Genomic DNA, 27,640 nt, shown 5'->3' with positions numbered 1-27,640 from the left:
TAGTTGCTTATTGAAAAGAATACTTACAACACCCCTAACAGTTGGTTCGCCGCTAGAGCTGTAGTCCTTTAGAAAAAATCACACACTCCATTTGGAGTGTAAACAAAACTGTCATGGTGACGTCACTGGGTAGACAGATGAAGACGAATTGCTCGGACCACACATTGCGATTGTGTTGAGAATTTGTATCAGGACATGGTTCAAGCTTAACATTTTGAAATGTTTTGGAGCATTGCATGTACAGTACATTAAACACATCATTATTTATACTTCACTCAGTCAATAAAAATTGAAATATTAAAAAGAAATCCACGTGTTAAAAGTGACACAACTACCTCGTTATATTTTTTACGTGTTCAACAATATTATATTATTTATAATGCTGCAAATTATATTCTTGTTTGCAGGTCATTTTCAATACATACGCAAGTAAAAACGTTTAGTATGAACCTAAATAAAAAGATAACACATTTTCTCTCTTACACACACACACACACACACGCACACACACACACACACACAGACACACTCTCTCTCTCACTCTCTCTCTCTCCCTCTCTCTCTCTCTCTCTCTAGGAAAGTCAGACATCTTTAATTTATACAATGTACCATTTCAATTGATTTTTGTACCTAATTCCGCACAAATTTCCATGACGCACCCCTTCGTACATTATCTCTTTTACAACACTTTGTTATTCAGGCATATCTGTATTTAAAATGCATTAAAAATTAAAAGGTGTCGTTATTTCATAATGAGATTTTAATATGTACTCTATGTACTCTTCCCAAGCAATCAACAGCAATATGGAAGCAAACCGTACAGGGAAAAACTATCTATGGAATACGAAAGTGGTCTTGAAAATTGAATGTGAAAATCAGTTAATAATCTCTTCCAATAAGGGAACAAACTCGACAATGCTTCTCGTTTGACTTTTCAATCAATTTTACAGGAATTCATGTAGATATTCTTAAGTCCTAAAATCTTTTGGAAATAAATATTCAATTAAGACGCGATTCTGTAGATAAAAATTACATTAAATGAAGTCTTTGTTCTGTTTCTTCTCTTAACGATCAGGTTTATGCTGATTCTTCAAAGTTTAAATATGTTTTAGCCCTATGTTTTTATCCGAATAAATCTTAGGTTATACGCATAATTCTGAAAATATCTTCATTCATCACGTAAGAAAGAAAGTCACGAATAAAATAGGATATTTGATTTACTATATTTTGAATAAATTACCATTTAGCGTTTTTCTTAGCTGAGTAAGTAATCCCATCCTTTTAATTGAGTAAAAATTATATTTCATATGCATCATTCCCTGGCGAAATAATTCGAAGATACTGAACATTCATTTGCAGAATGAAAAGTTAGATTTATTCGAATCAAATTTCTGCATATTTAAAGAACAAAACTAAAAAACTAAAATTCCTTCGATTATTTATTATCATACTTCACTGTTGAGCATACAGCATTGGAAATTAAATCAATGGCTTTCCAGAAATATACTATGAAATGTTTCATGTCAAACAATTTTTATCTCGAAAAGAAAGCAAAAACAAGCAAAATTGTATTAAACATTTTTGTTTGAAATATCTCAAAGAATATCCCCCTTAAATTAATTACATTACTTACGGTTCATCCTGTATATGCTTGTGGCTTATCAGTTATATCACTAAAGTGACAAATAGATGCAAATTCATTGAAATCCTAGCCGTAGTGATGATTCAAAAAGTGAAGAAACGACCAATGTCGCCAAATTGCCTTTTTATGTAGCCTATTTTAGCAACCAAAGTAACAAAAATAAAATTATCATCATCATCATCATCATCATCATTATCATCATCATCTCATCATATACTTCAAGGTGGACCGATTTCTATCCGTCGGAATGGTCATCTTCCCATCGTAATCGTGGTCGACCAATACTTCGTTTTCCTTTTGATTTGTATTCATAAAGGCATCTAGCTGCTCTTGATAGTGTCATTCTTTGTATATGTTGGAATATTTTTTTTTATTATCTCGAATCATACTATTTAAGTCAGTTATATGCAGCTTACCTCGTATAACATCATTCCGTACTTGATCTCTTAGGGTATATCCAGCTACATAACGTAAGAATTTCATTTCCGATGTTTCAACACTCTCTTATTTTTGGTATTCAAGGCCCAATTTTATGATCCATACATTAATACAGGTAAAGCCATTGTTTTGTAGAATTTAATTAATGTTTCCTTTCTAACTTTATTTTTCAATGTTCTTTTGATTGTTCCACACAAGTTCTGAAACTTGTGTACCTTATGTTCAGTGTCTCCTTGATGGATAGATGAAATTTCACATCCTAGATAATTAAAACTTCGAACCTGTTCAATGGCTTTTTTATTTATTATTATTTTTGATCTTATGCTGTATTTACCGTGGAAGGCTATGCATTTTGTTTTCTCAGTTGAAATAATAAAATTGCTCGTATTAGTACATTTATTATTATTATTATTATTATTATTATTATTATTATTATTATTATTATTATTATTATTATTATTCAGGACGAACTTAATTGGTCTGAGAGACTTACGTATTTATTTTGTACAATAATTTGTCCTATCAGAACCAGAGGTACATTCAAAATTGCTACTGTCGATTTAATCTCAGAAGCTAAGAGCAGTTTTTGTATTCACCCAGTCTGGGACATTGCAGCTGATATGTGATAAAGTTTCTTCCTTCATTCCATGTGACTCATCGTTAGTAATGTCAATAACTTGTAGATGCATCTTCAGACGACAGTCAGCTGTCACTGTTTTGTCGTCACATTTAAACTCTTCCTATTTAGTAACAGAAGGGATTCACGGAATTAAGGCCGTGGGCTGTCATTGAGGAATTTAAACTAAGGTAGAATTCACTGAAGTTATCGAATGAAAGGATGGAATGTCGGGTTATTGTGATGGTATAGCTATAATACCAAATGAAGGTAAGGTTATGGTGACATTCATCTCTTCTCGTACGATTCTTTTCACAAGTACCATTGAGTCACCAGACAATGTTGAGCATAAACTGGTTCCAACTTATTCATAGTTTTCCCATTGCTGTTTTCAATCATACTTTTTTTTTGTGGAAGTTTTATATGAGCTTGTCGTCATTCATGTTTCGGACTGTGCCTTTTAGTTTTTATTCCATTTTTGAATTTAAACTACTTTAGGCAGTGTACGAGTTGAAAGCTGTGAAACAAAAGAAGTTTTTGCATCGTAATATGCCTTCGTGCAGCAGGAAGAGGGAGAGAGCATACCCGCCAGCAGCCACGGATGCACCATAGTGCAGTCTCTTATCCGCGGGTAAGGGACGCTAGCCCGAGGGTGCACTGTGCTGGTGACCGCTGCTATATAGTGTAAATAAAATCTTTGCAATGGAGCACACTGTATAATACCTTCTGCTTTTTCCAAAACCATCTTCTTGTTTCTTCAACATCACAAGCATTGTTTAATATACTGATTGTTTGGTTCACTAGTTCTGCTTGCTTTGTTAGCAGCACTCCTGACTTCCAAAGAAGTTATAACCACAGGTATGAATCCAAAATGTGCGATAGTTTTACGGACAATTTCATCGTGTGATATCAATTCATGAACTTCTTTGATTGAAGCAGCTTCACCGTTGTCAAATTAATCAATGATATTTTTACAGCCTTAAAATTGTCGTCGTGTTTTTTTTCTATATTACAGACGTGGACAAATTATTAGCAAAATTGAAGATTTTTATTATATATTTTTACAAAATATGATTCTTCAATTTAGACTACAGTTGACATTTTTGCGTATTTCCAAATTATTAGCAAAATTGTAGATTTGTATTGTATATTTTTAGAAAATTTAACTCTTCAGTTTGGACTACATTTGATATTTTTGCATATTTACAAATTATTAGCAAAACTGAAGGTTTTTATTACATATTTTTACAAAATTCGATTCTTCAATTTGGAATGCAGTTGACATTTTGGATATTTCAAAATTATTAGCAAAACTGAAGATTTTTATTTTGTAGTTTTACAAAATTTGACTCTTCAATTTAGACTGTAGTTGATATGTTTGCTAATTTACAAATTATTAATAAAAATTGAAAATTTTTATTATATATTTTTACAATATTTAACTCTTTAATTTAAACTACAGCTGACATTTTTGCATATTTCTCTCTGCTGTAATGATAGAAATATGCAAAATTGTTAACTGTAGTCTAAATTGAAAAATCAAATTTTGTAAACAGAATTATCATAAAAATCGTCAATTTTGTTAATAATTTGTCCACGTCTGTATATGGACTGGTGTAGAGCAAGCTAGAATTTCAACCCAGCAGTGAACATTCTCTAATAGCGTAACTTCATCATGTGGTGTAAACGGCGCAAACTTGAAATATTTGACTTGATATCGTTCTGTACTTGGATCTGACGACGTTGGTGTGCTTGTTGCAGAAGCTGGAGGCGGAGAGCGCCATGCCGACCATCAAGCAGGAGAGGCCGGACGACTCGTGCGTGCCCGCAGGCGGGACTCGATCCCTGGGCTCCATGCAGAAAGTGCCCTCACTCAGCGACCTGTCTGATCCGGAGAGTTCATTAGGTGAGCTAACTCTAATGTTATATAGTACAGTTACCGCAACTGTTGTTGGTTAATTTACAGGGTATAAACGACATAAACTGCCAAAATTATACAGAATGCACATCTCGGTGTACTAAACATAATATTTAGTGAAATTTTGTTTTATCTTCTATTTTTGTTTTTAATTCCTAAAATTATATCTTTAGGATTAATAGTAGTCTAATATTTACTGTTCGGTTAAGTGTAAAGTGACCTTCCGTCCAACACACGTTAACACCACCATAATAAAGAGACAACAGAATACCCTGATTTGTAAACAAGGATATCACCACAGTTGCAATGTACGTGGCAGATCGAAGTAAATAATAATGGTCTACTATCATTTCCAAAAACACTAGACTCACAGGTAACATTTTTAACGAAACCACAAAAATTACAGAAAAAATTTATTGAACTTATTTGTTCAGTAATTTAGGCTCTATCACCAGTATTTTTTTTTTTTTTTTTTGCAGTTTATATCTTTTACGCCCCGTATATTATGGTCTTTCCCGCAACCTTCCTGAGTGAGTATAGGCTAGAGTGTATATTTTCCGCAACCATTCTCCGTCGGTAGAAAACACTAATGCAGACTTAGAATCGAGTCATTTACGATGACATTTTAATACCAGACCGTACCGTCAGTTGATATTTAAATAATGTAAGCTAATTGAATGAGAATAGAAGAATGTGAAGTTTTTATATTTCCGTCTTTGACTTATTTATTATAGCGAAATAACAAAAAAGTTATTTTTGGTAATACATCTTAGTGAACGTTTTCACCCTTATTATGGGCATCATCAGACTAATGAGTGGATATCTATATTATATGTGGTAAATAAATCCATATTACATATTGCAAAAGTTTATGGGCCGTATTCATACACATTTCGCAGCACGCGCTACGAGCGTACTAAGCTAGCCCCGCCTATCCACTGGTTACTAGTACAGAATTCAAATCATATCCTATCGCTAACACTGGTTTATAAATACGAAAAACGCTGATAATCCACCGAAAGCCCGCGCTAAAAATGTCTATGAATACGGCCCTAAAAGTTTAAAATCAACCCTCAATTTGAAAAATAAAAGATTAAAAATAATTAACAAAGATTACGTATAAAATTTATTTGAAATTATGCATATTTAATAATAACATACTAAGCGTAACAGCGTATAATAGGGGTTTATTTACTATATCTAGGCCTATAGGTATCCACTCATTAGCCTGATGATGCCCATAATAAGGGCGAAAACGTTCACTAAGATGTATTAGTAAAAATAACTTTTTTGATATTTTGCTATAATAAATAAGTCAAAGATGGAAATATCAAATACTTCACATTTTTGTATTATCATTATATGACTTATTGGAATACACACAAAAATGAGTTCAAAATTCAAATTTAATTGAATGACAGACATGTTACGTTTGAAAATTGTCTTCAGTTTCATATTGCCTGCTTTCACGTAACATAACTTTGCAACGAATCACTTTTATTAACACCCTCCGAAATTAAAGGCTATCGTTAATACAAAGTTGTGAGATTAGACTAGAACACAGCTCTGTGTAATAGAAGATGAAGATGCGTTTGGCTAGCAATCGTGATCTCTTGGCTTGCTTTTACGGCTCCTTACACTTAGACAAGCTTTGGCCCATTAAGTGTCCTATATGTGCGATGATTGTCAAGTCCGACAGGTGGTCCGAGTGGCATTCGTGAATCCGACGCTGACAGGTTGTCCAGCCTATATTTACTATTGTAGATAATAGATGAAATTAGGGGAATGTGAATGATGTTCGTGGAATGAAGAGGAAAACCTCCTCTGTAACGTCTTCTTTTTCCACCACAAATTCTATCACGGCCTGGTCGGTAATCGAACCCGAGCCGTCTGAATGAAAGGCCAGAGTACTAGCGCTTGAACCACGCGGCTCATTCGTGATGTCACTGATAGAACATTCGTTTTGCTTATTTGTGATGTAGATAAATTAAGCGGCGAAGAACCGTTGCGAGGGCTGTGTAACTTTACCACGCAAGACGCTGCACTCCCTGTATGACACGAACGACCACCTTTTCTTATTAATACACCCAGCGTTCCGACTTACAAGCAGCTATCGCTATAATTACAGTTGTATTCAGATTATATCTGGCCCTTGCATTGGTCAGGGAATATACTGTACGTTATACTCGTATTGCGTTTAGCGTACCTGACCTTCATATTTGTCAAGTAATACACCTTGCCACGCAAGCTCAGTAGCATTTTCTGTTGTACGTACACCTCGCTCAGTTACCGTGAAATCGGCTGCCGTTTCTGCGGCTAGTAACTTTAGTTTATAAAAGAGGGGAAAATGATCAAAATGAATACATGTTCACCATATCTGTGTCACAAGAAATGTTCAATGTCCTTCTCCTATTTCAATTTTTTACATGTCCGAAGGTTTTTCTGAAATACTATACTAATCTCGTTTTGCGAATTGTTCGAAATGAGCTGTCGATCATAACGCAAAAAAATGTTCGCTTCAATATCCTATACGCCATTGTTACGCTAGGAGAAAAACACAGTAGCTTGCTCTGCACCAGTCACAAATGAATAATAATTACTTCAGTGTTTTCTTTCTTTCTTTTTTCCTTTCTTTCTTTCTTTCTTTCTTTCTTTCTTTTTTTCTTTACCTTAGTTTAACCTCTCATTTATACGACCCACGCCACATGGGCCTTACAGGACCGCGACCTGTCGGGAGAGGAATTAATCTATTGGATTCCATACATACTTTTTTGACCACACAAGAACATGGAGGGCCTCCCCGGATGAGGGATCAGCTCAATGCCAGGGCCACTTCCGATACAACACAGACATTTAAGACATTATACAGCATTCACTCACACATATGAAAGGATTAAGTGAAGGATCGCCGTCCATGGCCGGACTTTCAAGAGGTATAATCCCGGCATTTGCCTGGAAATAACTGAGGAAACCATGAAAAACCTCAGAATTGGCGATCCCTGGGATCGAACCCCGGACCTCCCGAATGCAAGGCCAGCCCTCTACCACGCCGCTCTCCCCCTCGGTCCTTCAGTGTTTTCAATTACAATAAATACAGTAGCTTGCACTACATTACAAATAATCCCTTAATAGCTCACAACAGAGGTAAACTGCACGCATACAACGCCCGACAACTTCGACGTATACAACAGGCGCACTGTGGGAGACAACGTTTCTGTATGTTCAGTGGCGTCATATCCGAAGGACTTTGTACCTACTCGTCCATTATTAACGGGCAGTATGACTCTTGAAGCTCGTATGCCCTTCTTGACGCTTATCGCTAATGTCCTAATCATCCACGGCCTCCCCTAAGTATCGGATACAGCTCTTATCATAATTCTGTAGGGGATCACCCTTTCTGAGCCCTAAATTCTTATTACGCGACCCTTCCCAAGAAATAATTTCGAATTGATGAAAAACCGCCTGCAATTAAGAAGATGAACGAATTGTATTCAGTGTCGTGTCTGTCAGGTTGCCATTTTTTAAATGTCGACCTGTTCGGCCGACCGGCCCGCCCGCTCCACTTGCTGTTAATGAGGATGCTGGTGATTATCCTATTACGGGCCCGCCTCCAGCCTTCAGTGGCGTGCATACCTTGCGAAACGCGCTACCGCTCTGCTCTCTGTTTACATTTAGCCGCTCTCTGTGTTTTCAATATGTAGGCCTACTTTGTGTACAATAGCGTGAAAAGGTAGTACTGTATAATATAATCAACATGACCACCATCCCCACCTTAATTACTATCCGCTTTCCTGACCTGTTACGACCTCACGTTTGACCCAACATTAGACAGTGACAGGTGGCAGGACTTACTTATCATGTGCTCAACATTGAATAAAATAACCGCATAAATTAACACAGAAGAGACACCAGTTATGCATTCAAGGAATACCCCTACGAGCGAGAATTAATTTTCCGTCAAGAGTCATGACGAACTAAACGATACATCCACTTACTCGAATCTAATATTTGCTCTATCTACGTTGTCCAAATACTAAAATGGCAGTCTGTGCCGGTATGATTTCTAAATGCAACTGCTTAGATACGCACGAGATGCCAATCCGCCTGTTAGAAATACATATCATTGTGAGCAATCTTATATGAATGTCTGCTAGACTGCATTGTCTGTTCGCATATTGAAAATTCATAATCATACGACATATCGTAACTGGATGTCTGTTAGACTGCATTGCCCGTTAGCCCATTAAAAATTCAGAATCGTACGACATAGATCTATCCTAACTGAATGTCTGCTAAACTGCATTTTCTGTTCGCCTATTGAAAATTCAGAACCATACGAGATATGAATCCTATAGATTCAAAATCCCTTATATCCACTTTCACAAATTGAAGGATTTTGACAGTAACTGGTGGCAAATAGAGGGAATTTTCAACCTAACAGTGACTTTTAACAAACCTTTTGCTTTAAATTTAATGGCTCTTTGAATTCAAACATTGCCTATATAAGTCATTAGAATTCATTCTTAGCAAGCAATATGTGGGCATAACTCAATTATAAACAAAATGGTCTTTAGGGTGTTTTGAATCTATAGGATTCAATCTTAACTGGATGTCTATTAGGCTGCATTGCCTGTTCGCCTATTGAAAATTCAGAATCATATGACATATCTTAACTGGATGTCTGTTCGACTGCATTGCCTGTTCGCCTATTGAAAATTCAGAATCATATGACATATCTTAACTGGATGTCTGTTCGACTGCATTGCCTGTTCGCCTATTGAAAATTCAGAATCATATGACATATCTTAACTGGATGTCTGTTAGACTGCATTGCCTGTTCGCCTATTGAAAATTCAGAATCATATGATATATCTTAACTGGATATCTGCTAGACTGCATTGCCTGTTCGCCTATTGAAAATTCAGAATCATACGACATATCTTAACTGGATGTCTGCTAGACTGCATTGCCTGTTCGCCTATTGAAAATTCAGAATCATACGACATATCTTAACTGGATGTCTGCTAGACTGCATTGCCTGTTCGCCTATTGAAAATTCAGAATCATACGACATATCTTAACTGTATGTCTGCTAGACTGCATTGCCTGTTCGCCTATTGAAAATTCAGAATCATATGACATATCTTAACTGGATGTCTGCTAGACTGCATTGCCTGTTCGCTTATTGAAAATTCAGAATCATACGACATATCTTAACTGGATGTCTGCTAGACTGCATTGTCTGTTCGCCTATTGAAAATTCAGGATCATACGACATATCTTAACTGGATGTCTGCTACCCTGCATTGCCTGTTCGCCTATTGAAAATTCAGGATCATACGATATATCTTAAATGGATGTCTGCTAGCCTGCACTAGTTCACGATGTTACATAAAGAGATGCTTCTTCGCTTATTGAAAGTTTAAGCCAGAATTTGAATTTTCATAATCTGCAGTAACAATCAGTTCTACTGGCTCTTCCTAATAAATTAATATTCGTAGATTATAAGGAACAAATCCTTAATGAAAGGAAATAAATTATGAAACCAAATACGAATAAAAATCTCCCATGCCACAGAAGGAAACCAAATTGTCCAGTACAATTAAAGAGAAAGGTAAAACGTTGTTGTTTGCTGCCATCGTAACCAAGGCACCACAGTGATTAGACGCTCTTATTTTGTTAATGTCTTTCCAAACTATAACAATTCATAGAAACAATAACAGGCTAGGGAGAATTAGCATGCCGCCTTTAACTTCACTTTGACTAGATACGTTAATAAGCTGGTGGTAACACATTTCTGCGTACAGCAATTACAAACCTGCTAATTATTGTGTTAACGGCGAGATCCACAGAACTTACAAAATTACTTTCAGTACACTGCCATTCATTATTATTGTTATTTATTATTATTATTACTACTACTACTACTACTCTCCGTCCAAGACTCCAAGTGGTTATGTCGCATCCCGGTTTCCCCCACCCGTTTTTGTGTGCCCCTCTACAAAGACTAGTGGCTGGACTGTCTTAGCTATTTTCTGCAAACATATGCTGTTCGGAATTGGACTTTACATAATATTATACAATTTTTTTTAATAACTGAAAAGGGCCCCGTTAAGTAACTGTCATGTGATTTACTCCGTTTCGATGACCCTGCGACAACCATTCGGATGGACCTACTACTACTACTACTACTACTACTACTACTACCACTACCACTACCACCACTACCACTACCACTACCACTACCACTACCACTACCACTACCACTACCACTACCACTACCATTAGTCTGTTCGCTTTACACAATGTAACTCAATTGCTCGTATTTTTTTTAAATCATCTTTGGTATGCTTTTGCTTATGTGTTGCTTATCCTGAGTAATAAAAAAGGACGCAGTGTATGTTCCTCTTATTAAAATTTAAAAACGATGTTCTGTATACAGAGTGGTAGTGAAATAACCATGTAGATTGAAAGGGACGATAGGGTACGCTTAAATGAATAGGAAACCTTTATTACGTTTTGTGATAAAATGCACAATTAATTAGAAAATTAAGTTGGAATTTTCAGCAGTCTGGCAACATCGCTGCTAAAAGTCTCCTTTCGTATCGCAATACAGATGTAAGAGGTCAACAAACTATATAAGCGTACGTGTGCTGCCTCGCGCCCTCTTCCTTAGCTACAACGTTGCGATGTGGATTGCATCGTTCAGTTGTTTGTAATTAGTGGTTTTTAAGGTAAATTTACACGAAAACCGTCCACATTATTGAAATACGATGAGGGGGATAAATGATTCTTTATTAGATTTTCTATCGATATAGACAAAAAACACGATCCAATTCACAATAGTTATGGAATAAGAGGATGTTAAACATTTGGGGGAGGGGGAACATTTTTTTCTGAGAAAACTATGAACTTTCCACCAATATGGCATTACACTTTCTTGTTTCATACAACATGAGCTATTCGCTCTAAAAATCTGCAGGGTTATTTTATGAGGAAGGTTATGCAATGTTCTTACTCCTTGTCTATCACACGGCGACCAGAGAGTCCTGCTACATTTGAATGCCTAGTGTTAGTACATGATACTCACAGGAGTGTAAACATAAGAGGCAAATGAAAATGATGATATATCATCATCATCATCATCATCATCATCATCATCATCATCAAAACTCGTAATTAGTTTTGTTTCATACCGCACGTTTTATGTCGACAGGATAACGTGAAATTTCGTGAACTTTAATCGATTAGGAGGACTTTCAGATAAGTATTTGTTACAACGTTTCGTTCTTGCTAAAACAAATGGCGCCCTGGTTGCCAGGCGACAGCCGCATCTGATCTGCCCGCCATTTCCATATTGTTTTGCGCAGTAGGGCCTGTCACGTGTTCCCACTACGCGTGCAAGCATTCTGTGTGCGGGAGCTAATCCGCCTGCTGGTAACTGTGAGTGCTCGTCATTCTAATAGGAGTCGAGCTCACGATATTCTAGCAAAATCACACCTATTTGTAGGGATGGAAGAGTGGACTCCAACATATTTGCGTTACAGGTAGATGAGATGCTCAGACAGTTTTACAGAAATGAATGTACAACTAGAATGTTCTGAAATCCGAATAATAATTAGTTGGATACAGTCAAGCACACAGGAATCACAATATCACGCATTGAAGAAAAATAGTTTTATTGACTTTTTGGTGGTTTTAACATTTCTGCCCTTTCGAAAACCTGTTAAATAGAAATGGAGGTTGGATTGGCTTTCAAGGGCGGATCCATGTATCTTGACCCACAGTGTTCCATTGTGCAGTCTGTTTACGATGATTTTTCGGGTGGTATTCGTTATCCGACACAGACAGCCGAGCCATCCTACCTCAGCCCGGACAGAGTAAAGTTCCATCCCAAAGGAGTCCTGTTAAACCCCAGTGCCCGGAGTCTCAAACTATTAGAACAATCTTTTGTAGCTGGCGCACCCCTTTGTAAGCCTTGTAAATTGCATTCCCGCACCGACGTTTATTACAAATCTTTTCTTCTCAGAAACATTTATAATTGAGAATAATGCAGAATCACAACAGTACAATTTTAACCAAAAAAAAAAAAAAAATACGCTACTTGACGGATTCGGCTGAAACAAGAATGTCTTCCTGTAAATTATTTATATTCATATAAATTTTTCTGAAAATTATTCGAAACTTTTTTGGCCTTCCAGCCAGGTAAAAAATTGGTGATACACCGACGTTTCGAGGATATTCATCTCCATCGTCTTCATAGTTAACGTGCCCCCTAATCACCAGTTAACTCTGAAGACGAGGAAGATGAATATCCTCGAAACGTCGGTGTATTACCAAACTTTTTACCTGGCTGGAAGCCCGAGAAAGTTTCAAATTATCACGTCTCCAGGAAAGCTTCAGAAGTTATTGTCTGAAAACTTTAAATCGTAACATTAATTTACCTAAAAAAAATTAAAAGCAACAATCTGAATTCATCCTTAGCAGTCATTATTTTGTTTTTGATCATGTGAATAAGCTCACAAAACCACGACACATCAATGTGATGTAGACATTATTTTTAAAGAACTGCGTAATGTTCGGCGTCATGTTGGTTAAAACATACCTATTATCAGGTCACATGTTTTTCTTTTTCTTTTCTGAGTTTTGTGTATACTCTGTCCCCTGTAAATCATGTAAATCTCTCACATGCCCCCCCCTCCAGGTTGAAAACCACTGCCTTAGAACCTATATCAGTATCTGAAACTTGACTACTCCTAAGACTGCACTCCAGCGTGTTTTTAGGTGTTTTTTTGCTTGTTAGGATGGAGGGAACATCTACGCACCACGACCTGAGGTCTATTGTACATCCCCCCCCCCCACATGTACACCCGATCCTCTACGCGCACCGACCTAACCACTTGATCCTCTTAACGACCGGTCCCTACAGCCAACAGAGTCCATGTACCACTCCTGCTACCGCAACACCCCCAAGGCTCTCTTAACGGTCCGTGGCGGAAGTCTTCCCCGAGAAGGTCTGCCCCGGGTTCCGTTGCAGAAGCTATCTATCATCACTTGAATACAATCCACGGAGGCCGGTCGAGAGATCCAGCAGCTTCGGAGGGTCGCCTGTAGAGCGATCTGAAAACCAAAAGAAGTAACGGAATGATGAATGAAAGGATGATAGGGGAGGAAAGGGAGTGGCGAAGATGAGTGGGATTCCAATCGCCTGATAAAGTTACCTGATATTCATCCATAGGAGTGAGGGAAAAACCCCTAAAAAAAACCTCACCCAGGCATTCGTCCCGACCGGGGATCAAACCCGGGCGCGCTGGGTTCGGAGTTAGACTTACTAACCCCTCAGCCACAATAGTGGACGTTTTTAGGTGTTGCAGATGATTGATAGATGAAATGAGGGGAGGTGGAGTAAGTAATTTGTCGAGTGAAAAAGGAAATAGTACCACGAGATGAACTCTCAACAACTTCTGCATTATCCACCACAAATTCCATCATTACCAGGGCCTGTTTTACAATGTTGTCTCTTAAAGAAAAGACCAGAGACTATATTAGATTAGTTAAAATGAATTATATGATGAGCTGCTTAGAGCTAGCCTAAGGGGACAAGATATGTAATCAGATTTTGACAGGAGTGGAGTTTACACGCTTTATTACAAAGCTTTACGAAACAGAACACTACAGTAGCAGGGTCAAGTTCAGCGTTTACCAGAATATGGGTAACTAAGAAAATTATGAAATGGACCAGAACAAAAAGAAGAGAAGCTACATCAGTTCCTAGATGAGAGTTATATGCCAATAAAATAAATTTACACCTGGCGATTGGGACAATTGTGATCTCTTGAAGCGTCCGTGTGTCTGCCTCCAGATTTTTCGGCCCGGGTTCGATCCCGGCGGGGTCAGAAATTTTCATGTAAAATTCCTACTTCGGGACTAGTCCCTCCCTACACAACACTTGCACATACACTGACCCTAGTACACGACCTAACTCTCCACAGATACACTCATGTACAGAGTGGCCCGTCGAAGTGGTGTGCAACTAGAAAATGTCACAGTCCTGCCATCTATCCGCAATATGGGGAAAACGAATAACGTAAAGTGAAGTAGGTAGGCATTAGACACATACACACACAGATCTCTTTAAGCTGAAAACTGCAAACTCCTAAGTTGAAGAATAATCAGAACGAATTAGTTTTTGTCATTTTCACTCCTTGCTTGTACTAAAACTTCGAATTTTGTAACTTTCTTCGTTCCTTTTCTTTTCTTACATCATAAAGTATCTCTCACTTTATGTTGTTGCATTGTGCTTCCTCAAATTAGAGGCTACCATTAGACAAAGCATACAAAACAATATAAATGAGGAAAGATAACGGAGTAAGAAAAAAAGTAAACGAGTACACAAACAAACAAACAAACAAACAATGGCAATTTACAGAATAAAAAAGTTACAAGTAAAGAAGCAATGAAAGCTAATAAGAGAAAGAAAAAAGATAATTTTGCGTTAATGACTCTACGAAATGTTAAGGGGAGTTGGTCATTATCGCATGCAAAATAATGGTAAAAATAGCCTATCTTCAAGCAGTCATAAATATAATACTATTTATCAGAGGTCTTTCATTTTTGTTAGCTATGTGTCTATGCATATTAAGCTTTAAAATGAAAAGAATGGATACTCTAGAGTAAATCTTTATCCTTAAATTAATGTTTTTAATTAAGCACAATTTTTTTTATAAATTCACTATATGTCTGTGATTAGGTACACTCTATTCACTTATTATAGCACATATTGAATTGAAAATTTGACCACTTACTGCTAATAGATACTAAAACATACCCTACTAAAATTATTCATGTATCTGTAATATTATGGGCATAGGACTTACAGAAATCATCACCGTGAATAAATTTAAAAAATTGAAGATTAGTATAAGCCCTATGCCCATAGTATTAAGCTATTTTAATAATTTTAGTATGGTATGTTTTAGTATCTATTAGCAGTAAGTGGCCAAAATTTTAATTCAATGTGTGCTATGATAAGTGAATAGAGTGTACCTAAGCACAGATATGTAGTGAATTTATATAAAAAATATGTTTAAATTTATCAATTAATTTAAGGGTGGGATTTATACTAGATTAACCATTATTTTTTCATTTTAAAGTTTAATATGTATACATATATCACTAAAAAAATGAAATAGCTGTGATAAATAGTATTACATTTATGACTGCTTGAAGATAGGCTATTTTTACCATTACTTTGCATGCGATAACGTCCAATTCCCCTTAAACCCTTAAATTGGCAAAACTTCATTTCCCACTCTAGTTTATTAAACCTTGTCGGACTGTAAAGAAAACAACTATCGCAATGTCTATATATTATGTTGTACAATATTGTAGTATTGTGAAATTTTAATAATTTTCCTACCATTTTTTTTTATTCTATTAAAATTATCACATATTATAGCCTATTAACCTATTGTTCCTATAGGATACATTGTCAATTTAAGGGTTAATAATTAGCTTTCATTCAAATGAAAAAGTTTTTCCTCTCATATTAAACTTCAATTTATTCTTTTTCATTATCTTTTCCTTTCACTAAATTTATGAATCCAATACTCGGCATTTTAAGCATACCTTTACACGATTAATACAACCAAATGCAACAGCTTCTTGGTACACGTATTAGACATACTTTTCACCTGAGGTTTGCGGCACGCGGGTTGCCAACGACGGCGTCACGTTGTGCAAGGATCGAAATTATCAGGTCACGTGTCCATTGTTGTGTCACGCTATAGATTGCAGCGTCCCCCACTACTTATTTATTTCTTCGTTGGGGTACTAGATTCCTGGCTGTGATCATGTCGGTTAAACGAGGGCCACTGGAACTTCATAACTTCCTTATTTTCCTGTTTCATCCCTACATTTCCTTTCCATTCTTTTCTCTTTGCTTTATTATCTTGATTTCGTGCCTTCGTTTTTATATTTTGTGTTCCTTTCTTTCATTTATCTTACAAGGCCTTTAATAATTATCTTGTTTTCCTTTTTTATCCTTTTCCTTTATTTTTTCTTCCTTTGCCGGTATTTGATGATTATGATGGTGCTTATGTTAAGTCATTGTAAAATTTTTCTAGTCCGCATAAAACATTACGCTTTTTTCGTTAAATAGGCACCATTTAATTCTACTGATATTTCAGTAGACCTAATGAAAATTCAATGAAAGTACAAAATTTAATAAAATAATTACAAAATAGGATTTACTAAGATAAAAAAGAATGAAACCAAGAACATAATATAAGTTTGATTGAATTGCCGCCCTCACATAAGCCCGCCATAGATCCCTATCCTGAGCAACATTAATCCAGTCCCTACCATCATATCCCACCTCCCTCAATTCCATTTTAATATTATCCTCCCATCTACGTCTCGGCCTCCCCAAAGGTCTTATTCCCTCCGTCCTTCCAACTAACACTCTATATGCATTTCTGGATTCGTCCATACGTGCCACATGCCCTGCCCATCTCAAACGTCTGGATTTAATGTTCCTAATTATGTCAGGTGAAGAATACAATGCGTGTAGTTCTGCGTTGTCTAACTTCCTCCATTCTCCTGTAACTTCATCCCTCTTAGCCCCAAATATTTTCCTAAGAACCTTATTCTCAAACACCCTTAATCTCTGTTCCTCTCTCAAAGTGAGAGTCCAAGTTTCACAACCATAAATAGCAACCGGTAATATAACTGTTTTAGCAACCGGTAATATAACTGTTTTATAAATTCCAACTTTCAGATTTTTTGACAGCAGACTAAAAGACAAAAGTTTCTCAACTGAATAATAACACGCATTTCCCATATTTCTTCTGCGTTTAATTTCCTCCCGAGTGTCATTTATATTTGTTACTGTTGCTCCGAGATATTTGAATTTTTCAACTTCTTCGAAAGCTAAATCTTCAATTTTTATAGTTCCATTTCGTACAATATTCTGGTCACGAGTCATAATCATATACATTGTCTTTTCGGAATTTACTTCCAAACCTTTACAGCCTTACTTGCTGCAAGTAGAATTTCCGTGTTTTCCCTAATCGTTTGTGGATTTTCTCTTAACATATTCACGTCAACCGCATAAACAAGAAGCTGATGTAACCCGTTCAATTCTAAACCCTCTGTATTATCCTGAACCTTCCTAATGGCATATTCTAGAGCGAAGTTAAAAAGTAAAGTGCATCTCCTTGCTTTAGCCCGCAGTGAATTGGAAAAGCATCAGATAGAAACTGGTCTATACGGACTCTGCTGTAAGTTTCACTGAGACACATTTTAATTAATCGAACTAGTTTCTTCGGAATACCAAATTCAATAAGAATATTATATAAAACTTCTCTCTTAACCGAATCACATGCCTTTTTGAAATCTATAAGTAACAGGTGTACTGTACCCTTATACTCCCATTTTTTCTCCAATATCTGTCGAATACAAAATATTTGATCTATTACGCCTAAAACCACACTGATGATCCCCAATAATTTCATCTACATATGGAGTTAAACTTCTCAAAAGGATATTGGACAAAATTTTGTAGGACGTCAACAAAAGTGATATTCCTCGAAAGTTACTACAGTTAGTCTTAAATTTATTACAGTTGAAATTACCTAGATCTGGATTTATTATCAATATGGAGCTGTATAACCTTGGCCCCTAACTCTGGCTGTGTTATAGTCCAGTAGTTGTGTAACATTCAGGTTCAGCTAAAAAAACATGTCAAATGTGTTCTGCTAGAATATTACATGCTATTTTTCTTTATGTTTTTGATAATGGTCAATGGAAACGGAGTTTTAAGGAAAAAACTCTTGATAATTTTCTCGTCACGATTGATTGGATATCGTACTTAGATTCCGTTTGTACTGCTCCCTCTTGTATCCGGGTTGCTTTTTCCCAGGTGTCGCCGGTGTGCGAACTCTGGACTCTCGTACGCGTGACGAGGAAACTTTTCTGCACCGGGAAAACTTGTACGAAATATTGTGTTAATAGAAATAAGCTGGGAAAATACGACCAGCCGAGGAAACTACTATCTTGCTTGTCCTGTTACCTTTTCAGATAACATTTTTAATATTTTTTTTCAGACTGTCTTACGTAACACACGACATTGGTTTACTGTACAGTGCAGAGATAAGGACAAATTGTATACCGTAGCATGTACTAGTTGATAAATAGTCATTAAGTGAGATTACTTTATATATCTATTGTAATAATCTTTAAGTTATAGGTGCCTTATATGCGTGCGTGTGTGTGGGTGAGTGATTTTGAAAGTTTCCATACCCTTGTTCGGGCTATTTAATTAAATCGTTATATAGGTTAAAAGTGTCTATTGTACACTGTCTTGGAAAATAATAATAATAACATAAGCTAAGGGAGAAGGAACAATGTTTAAGAATAAAAATGGCGAGGGGAAGTCTCTAAGTTTAAAATTTTTTAAGATGTCTTAAAAATGCTTTTGAAAAGTATGGACATTTACACTGAGATTTTAGTCTCCTCTATAATTTAAATTACATTAACAAACTTAACAAACAACATTTTTAATCATATCTGTAACGAATAATAAACTCTCGTTTGCATATCTATATTTTGAGTAATAAGTTTGAATATTTCTTAAATAATAATATACATTTCATGTTCGTAAAAGAACATCCAAAAGTAATGTACATATACGGAAATGAAATTTGAAGCTCTCTTATTGTATAAATTTCGCTTACAAACACTGTGCATGTGCAATAAACAAGATGTTGTTGATGTTTATTGACTTTACTGGCTTTGAGCCAGAGGCCGTTTTAGGATCTTATACGCGCAGGATGCCCTCCCCAGCCATTGTACATAAATAATAATAATAATAAATATATATATTTACATACTGTATATGACACTATTTCTGGCATAAGTGCCAGTAGGTGTGTGAGTGCGGTGATTGGCTTTTTATTTATTTTATTTTATTTTTTTTACTTTATTTTTTTTTTTGTTTTAATTATTTTGGTGTAGGCCTAATTTGTTAATTTGCTATGCTTAAGGAATGGTGAACGGGACAAGAGTTCGGGGTAAAAGATATCAGTTGATAGACAGCATTAAGGTATTATATGGGGAGATTAAGAGGAAAGCAAGAAAGGGAACTGCAAAAGAGCCCCTGTATATAAGGTATATGTTACTTGTGGACAGTTGTGCGAAATTGTTTGCCTACATACAGGTGGACTCCCATCAAGACTCGCTAGAAATTTTAATTCCGTATCTGTACTTAGTTAAGTTACAGACAGTCCTGTAAAAATCTACAAAATGGGAAGGAAAATGTGGTTTGGATATAGACTGAATTTCATCACTATCCTTGATATCTCTGAACAGAACTCAACCGTGCATCAAAAAATTCCTGGATGGAACTCCATCTGAAAATGACCGTGAGATGGAACTCGAATAGCCCGGCATTCTGAGGGTTTAAAGGTGGTAACCCCACAATGAGACAAACTCGTCAGGAGGCTGGTTATCTACTGCGAGAATATCTAAATAAACTCAATACTCCCCAAAATAAAAACAATTTTATTATTTTAATGCTTAAATCCTTCTTACCAAACCTAAAAATTAGCCTACATACCAAGTATGAAGGTTTTGACCCAGTTAAGGGGTTAGGTATAGCTTACAGCAGTAAAATTTTTGCAAATATTCAACATTTTTTACTTCCATTACTGTATCTTGTACAATAATGAAAATTGGTATGTGTAAAACGCTGTCCTTCTACTACATATGAAAAAACATTTTTACAATAAAAAAATGTTACTTTTTTTTTTTCAAAATTCAAAATGGTGGCAGTTTACTGTGGAGTGATGAAGCGTTTCCCTCATAACTCATAAACTTGTTAAATTTTTCATGTTCTCTTTTATTTTAATTGCTGAAACTCATGTTTACAATATCATGCTCTTTCAACTACATTCTCTAATAAATAATTTTTTTTTATTTTTTATTGGAAGAAAATACTGATATTTGATCATTTTTTATTAATTTATTTTTTATGAGACAATCTATCAAGGGTAGAGAAGTGATCTTGCTTCATATTGTAGAAGATATAACATGCATAAATACACACAAAAATTTCATCACAGAATGTTGGATAGTTTTTTAGTTATGTGGGAAACGTTTCATCACTGCACAGTGAACTGAATTTTGAAAAAAAAAAAAAAAGTAAATAATTTTTTTAATCGTAAAAATATATATTTTTTTCATATAGAAGGAGGACAGTGTTTTACACATAACAATAATTCTCATTATTGTACAAGGTACAGTAATGGAAGTAAAAAATGTTGAATATTTCCAAAATTTTACTGCTGTAAGCTGTATCCAACCCCTAAGGGATTTCCTAAATCCCCTGTCACTTGTTTTAGTATTACAATGCTGAGAGTAATGAGAAAATTAAGAAGAGTGCCGTCCCAATTGGCACATGATGCTTCCAGGTTACACATTTCATGCAGGAACGCATCTTAAAATTCCTTCAGTACCGGTCAAAGCCATCGTTGTGTTGCATATCGTCTATTTAATTTCGAATTAGATCTAAAATTACTCCAAGAGCTATTCTTGCCTTGTTTGCTATTTCAAGAATCAATTTGACAATTTCACAAGAACGACCCTTCTTCCAATGCACGCCAGCATGACTCAATCTTATAATGAACCGCTTCGAATACGAAGTGCGTGCTGGCAGACAGAAACAGCTCGTCAGTGGCGTGCTGTCGTATTCCCACAGCAGCAGCAAGTTTGCGAAGGAAGGATTAAGAATTGGACGTCATTTGGAGACGCGTGTTCTTTCTGCATATTCGTGTTATTTTCTGGTTTTAGCGCCTTGTAAAATCCTTGCGACTATAGAACCCATTATCTTATTATATAAAATTGAATGTGGGTATGTATGTATGTATGTATGTATGTATGTATGTATGTATGTATGTATGTATGTATGTATGTATGTATGTGTATGTTCTCTATACAAATCTACACGCTTTGACCGATATGTGCCAAAGTCTGCACAGTTAACCTTCATAACCAGGAGAAGAACATAGGCTACATTAAAATTGTGCAAATGGAAGTTAAATTAATTAAATATATAAAAAAATAAAAATGAATAGATCAAAAATATTCATGTATTATATTAAAATGCAAAATCTTCTACAGTCAATTGTTCTTTATTATTGTCTGTTGTATTCAACATAGACTTTTACGAGGCCTTGGAAATTTTAACACGAAATTAAATTACATTGTTGTTACACATCATGAAGGCTAAAACTAGATAATTTAAGTATCTTTACGCAGTCCAGGACCGTATTATGAATTCCTCGATGCAGTTTTGTAGATAGTGAGCAGACTGTTTTATCCAATTGAATTCTAGAATTCTTTCAAACTACAAGGATTGCTACCACATAATTTACTTAATATTGAATAGCCATAGTAGACCTACAATTGCGAAATATTGACTCACCAAAATTATGCACTAACAAGAATTTGTGTCAAAAACTCATGCGAAATGTAATATGAGTGGCAATATTAACTGGAAAAACGAAAGAAGATGATGTTTTTATCCCACGTATTGCTATTACAGCCATTCGATTTTAAGCAATTATTATAAGTTATAGTAATATTTGTGATAATATTACAATATTATAATATTGCAATGATAATATAGAGCCTATTTTACTGTTACTGTTAGCCCTTCTCTTATTAATAAGTTATGGTCACTAATGGCTTGGCCGTTTGTAGAAAAATATGATTTTCTGTTGTGGTAGTGTTCTACATTGCCTTCTCCAGGAGAGTGAATTGTGATGAGTATAGTCTCCGTTACTGCAAAACACCCTGAAATCCATGTATTTGATAGAATCCATCCGTTACAGATTGTAGTTTGGCCTTGAAGGAAATTAAATATATTGTGGGCAGAAAGGCTTAATAATGCATAATGCCGTGGAACGATAAATATTATCATCCATCACAATGTTAAATATCTTAAATATCCCTGTAGCATAAGGTCTTAATGGTGTTAAAACTCTATTCATAGGTGAGATGGAATTATTTCGATTAGTCAGTTTCTTTGGATATTAGTGGCACTTTCTTTAATATTAGTCACTAGGGAGGAGAAAACATAAGTAAATATGGTTCGTTTTGGTTTTATATAGTTCCCTTGCCGAGGTCTCCGATAAGTCTAACAAACAGTTTATTTAGAAATAGACCAAAATTTAAAACCCGAGCAACGCCGGGTAATTTAAGCTAGTTTATTATAAATAAGAATTAGCGTGAAAATGTAGTATTTTTTTTTTGCAAATATGTCTATGCGTAAGGGTGATACGATAAAAACTGCATAAGTGTAATTAAAGGTATGTGCTTACTAACCGGAATGGATTCCTTCGGCGCGTTCGGATTTTAATTCTTTGCACTGTTTTAAATTGAGCATCGTCCACTTGACTATATCGCCTCTGCACGCATGACCGGATTCCGCCAGAGAAGTGAACGGATTTTCGTACGGACCAATATGAAAACAAAGAATTTGTATAATAAATTATGATTCCGTCGATAACTTACAATTTTATTTTACTACTGGGTGTTCATTTCAAAGTGTGTCATGACGTCACTGTTGGTGAGTCAGCGATTTGAAGCGAGTTTCAGCTTTTATGTCAGAGAAGTTGCCTATTAATCAAGGCGTTCAATCTGAACTTAAGAACGTGTACGGTATAACTTGAATGTCGTAGCAACAGATGGCGGTCTGTACGGTCTGTGTGCTACCATAACCTCTTTCGAACTGTGTTTTGCGCGGGCAAGTCGTACCCAGGGTATTTGTTATCATCTGTTGCGTATGGCAACATTCCACAATAGAAATCAAATGCTCCGTGTCCATGTTGACCGTCGAAGTTAATGTCAACAAATACTGTACGTAAGTAATCGTCTTAACCCTCTCCCCATATCCCGACAGTAAGAAAAAAAACTCATCTCAGTACGTGTTTCCAAACAGTTCACATTCCTGCCACTACCGGCGTTACGGTACGTATCGGTAAGTACTCTTCAGAATGAACGCCGTACTTGCTAGGTAACTTCTCTTGCACATAGGTAATGCGCCTCTGCGAAAATGTAGGAAGATTGAATTCTCTAGGCTCATCGGCTAGCCACATGACGACATACAGCGAGCCATGACACACTTCGAACTGAACACGCGGTACATGTTTATGTTAATACTTGAAATGAACGTTTTCGCTCTTAAAAGCATCTTCAGGTCCTTGTGGAGAAATATACTTACTTAAACACAATTAGAATTAGATTTCAAAAAATGCAAAATTTGAAAACGTGGATTATAGAATGTGAAATTTTAAATTGGTAGGCTAAACATATACGCCTACGTACATTATTACCAGAGTTAAATAGTGATAATCTATGTACGCGTACTCTCAGGGGTACGTAGGGTTGTCTCAAGGGATACACATCCCACTGACTAGGTGAAAACGCTAACAGTTATTTTATTATTCCTATTGATAATTTATTGCAGTTTACATATTTTCTTTTACAATACCAACTTTTTTTTTTTCCTAGCTTCAGTAACACTTTACAGAATTCATTACTGTTGTTATTGCACCATTAACTTCTTTATGATAATAATAGTAATAATAATAATAATAATAATAATAATAATAATTTTATTTATTCGTAGTCTTTTGTTATTTATTCTTATTTATTACGAAGTTAAAATATATATATATTGCGGGTGCGCTAGCAAAAAAGATTGAATACCACTAGATCATTATAGGCCTACAAATAAGTTAACATTCAATACTTAGTTGTATAATGACAAGATTTAAATGTATTGACTATTAACATAATTGTATAAAGATCTATACTGTTTAACTTTTATAAGAAGTAATATAGGTATACTATATAGGCCTATGCTGAAGATGATTTTTAAGTACTTTCGTCTCGTGTATTAACATAAAAAAGTGATAAAATGGTAAGCTACTGACGGATTTCTATTATATAAATTTCGTAGATGTACGTAACTTGCCGGAAATCATAATGTCAATCAAAATAAAATAAAGAAAGTCATGACAATAATGCAAGACCTCCAATCGCGGTACTATTGAAGGCATAAATGAAATGGATGACGCGAAACTTATTTTGTCTTTTCTTCTTCCAAGGTAACACAATTAAAAATACATCCATCTCAGAGCTACTTATTTTATTTTCAGGTTTAGTCCAGAACAGTAATTACGAGAAAGTAATGTGCTCGCTCTAGCTGTAAATAATAACACTATTGGATGATAAATTCAGAAACAAGTGAGCTATACTCTAGTAAAAAATCTGAACTCGCTAACGAATTTGTTCCGATTAGTGAGCGCGTACCTTAACTCGCGATGAGTTGAAAACTGTAAGAAAGGAGTGTATATATATATATATATATATATATATATATATATATATATATATATATAGGGGAGAGTCGGGTAGTATCGGACATCGGGTAATATCGGACAGTGAGTTTCTTTCATCTACCACACGATGATAGTACCTGATTGACATGGTTACTTTTCTGTGATGTCGCATAGAGAAACGTAACCATGTCATTCAGGTACTACCATATGGTGGTAGATGAAAGAAACGCACTGTCCGATATTACCCGATGTCCGATACTACCCGACTCTCCCCTATATATATACTTTATAATATGTAAACTTCTTATAACAGTTAAACATTTTTTGTCCTTGTAGTATTACAACATGCAAAAAAATGCGCGTTTAATCGTGTTTAAGCACGTGCCATTAAATAAAAGAAATTGATCTAGATATGCAGTGAACTAAATTCGTGAGAAACCATAGCCTTTTCAAATGCATAATTAGATTTTAGGTTTGGAAAATAGTTTGAAAATTACAGGCAATAAGAATTGTACAAATAAAGACGCAACTTGTTAACAAAAATAACTTATATTAATATTAAGTGTTGCATTAGCGTGTGAAATGGACAGACAGATTAAGAAACGAAACTGTGTTGGAAAGAGTGGATGAAGAAAGAATTATGCTGAAACTGATCAGAAAGAGGAAAAGGAATTGGCTGGGTCACTGGCTGAGAAGGAACTGCCTACTGAAGGATGCACTGGAAGGAATGGTGAACGGGAAAAGAATTCGGGATAGAAGAAGATATCAGATGATAGACGACATTAAGATATATGGATCATATGCGGAGACAAAAAGGAATGCAGAAAATAGGAAGGACTAGAGAATGTTGGGTTTGCAGCGAAAGACCTTCCCTTGGGCAGAACACTGTGAAGGAATAAATGAAATTGTTGCATCACCTGTGTAGAGATAACATCATGGCTGTCCTTGATAATTTATTTTCTTAAATTAACTGAAGAAGAGACACGTATTTACGTCAATATGTACTGGGACAGTTGGCTCCACTGCTACTTTTTTTAAGGCAACGTCTTAGGTTCACACAATCTGTGTTAGATATATAATTACTAACATAACAAGATTAAAAATATTCTAAGGTTCAATTAGTAAATTGATAATGCAGATAGAATGATCTCTTGGAGCAACAGTAACAAATATAAATGACACTCGGGAGGAAATTAAACGCAGAAGAAATATGTGAAAAGTGTGTTATTATTCGGTTCAAAAGCTTTTGTCATCTAGCCTGCTGTCAAAAAATCTGAAAGTTAGAATTTATAAAACAGTTATATTACCGGTTCTTCTGTATGGTTGTGAAACTTGGACTCTCACTTTGAGAGAGGAACAGACATTAAGGGTGTTTGAGAGCAACGTACTTAGGAAAATATTTGGGGCTAAGAGGGATGAAGTTACAGGAGAATGGAGAAAGTTACACAACGCAGAACTGCACGCTTTCTATTCTTCACCTGACATAATTAGGAACATTAAATCCAGACGTTTGAGATGGGCAGGGCATGTAGCACGTATAGACGAAATGCATATAGAGTGTTAGTTGGGAGACCGGAGGAAAAAATACCTTTGGGGAGGCCGAGAGTAGATGGGAGGATAATATTAAAATGGATTTGAGGGAAGTGGGATATGATGATAGAGAGTGGATTAATCTTACACAGGATAGGGACCGATGGCGGGCTTACAGTATGTGAGGGCGGTAATGAACTTGCAGATTCCTTAAAAGTCATTTGTAAGTATGTAAGATAGAATGATCTTGACAGCCATTTCTCTTTTTCTTTCTGTTAGTATTATTACGATTTCGTATCCTAGCAACCACAAATGGTTAACATTATTCACATGAGACTGACTGTAAGGTGCACTACACTTATTAGCAATACACATAAAATGAACTGAAATTTGATTTTAAATTTGTATCGCTGCAAGGAGAAGCATAGTGCGCAGTTCACGACTGTGACAATCAGCACGTCTCCGCCCGCGGTTGTTAATTTGTTAACAGAAGTGTGGGACATCAGGGACAGAGTTAAACATGAGGTACTGTAGTTTGACCTCGTTGTAATTATAACAATAGAGTGATAAAATGGACGAGGTTTACGAGGCTCAGGATCTGGATTCTTACTACAGAAGGAAGAAGGAGATGTAATAAGAAAATGTAGGAGAAGTTAAGAAGTAGAGGGGAGAAAGAACAGAGGAGGGGAATCAAGTGAAGGAGAGAGATTTGAAAATGAATGTCACCCCTTGGGATTACTTACGTAGCGTACGAACGGGATGTGAAGTGTGAATGTCCACTAGGCCGACGAAGTTGGGACCCCCACAGGGTGGCAGCGATGCAAATGAGAATGAGACTATCGCGTGTCGGGCGGGCGTACGTCGGTTCGAGGAACTCTACCCTGGCAAGGTTATCTCCCATCGGTACAGTCCGCTCTGCCCTACATATTACTTCTACGTAGTCGTCTTGCGAGAAGTGACGATCAGTAATGTTTCGAAGTGAAACTGAAGCTCTTATGATGCGGGATCATCTACTCTGTCAATGACTACGAACTAGCGGAGTCAGGGTTCAAGACCACGCGATTTCTAGTCTCGTCGCAACTTACATAACG

At 36.0% G+C, this 27,640-nt stretch overlaps 1 protein-coding gene across 5 annotated transcripts in view; it reads left to right on the top strand.

Moving 5' to 3' along the window:
* Positions 1-27,640, top strand: part of pnt (ETS transcription factor pointed) — an 835,053-nt gene that overhangs the window by 179,583 nt on the left and 627,830 nt on the right. For all 5 annotated transcript variants that reach the window (XM_069825637.1, XM_069825636.1, XM_069825634.1 and 2 more), the window contains one exon: positions 4,458-4,602. In XM_069825637.1, coding sequence (XP_069681738.1) covers positions 4,458-4,602 — 145 coding nt within the window. The remainder of the gene's footprint in view (positions 1-4,457; positions 4,603-27,640) is intronic.

The sequence above is a fragment of the Periplaneta americana genome, chromosome 5 (genome assembly GCF_040183065.1).
Source record: "Periplaneta americana isolate PAMFEO1 chromosome 5, P.americana_PAMFEO1_priV1, whole genome shotgun sequence".
NCBI classification, from domain to species: domain Eukaryota; kingdom Metazoa; phylum Arthropoda; class Insecta; order Blattodea; family Blattidae; genus Periplaneta; species Periplaneta americana.
Note: the sequence above shows the minus strand (reverse complement) of the source record. Positions and strands in the feature narration are given on the sequence as shown.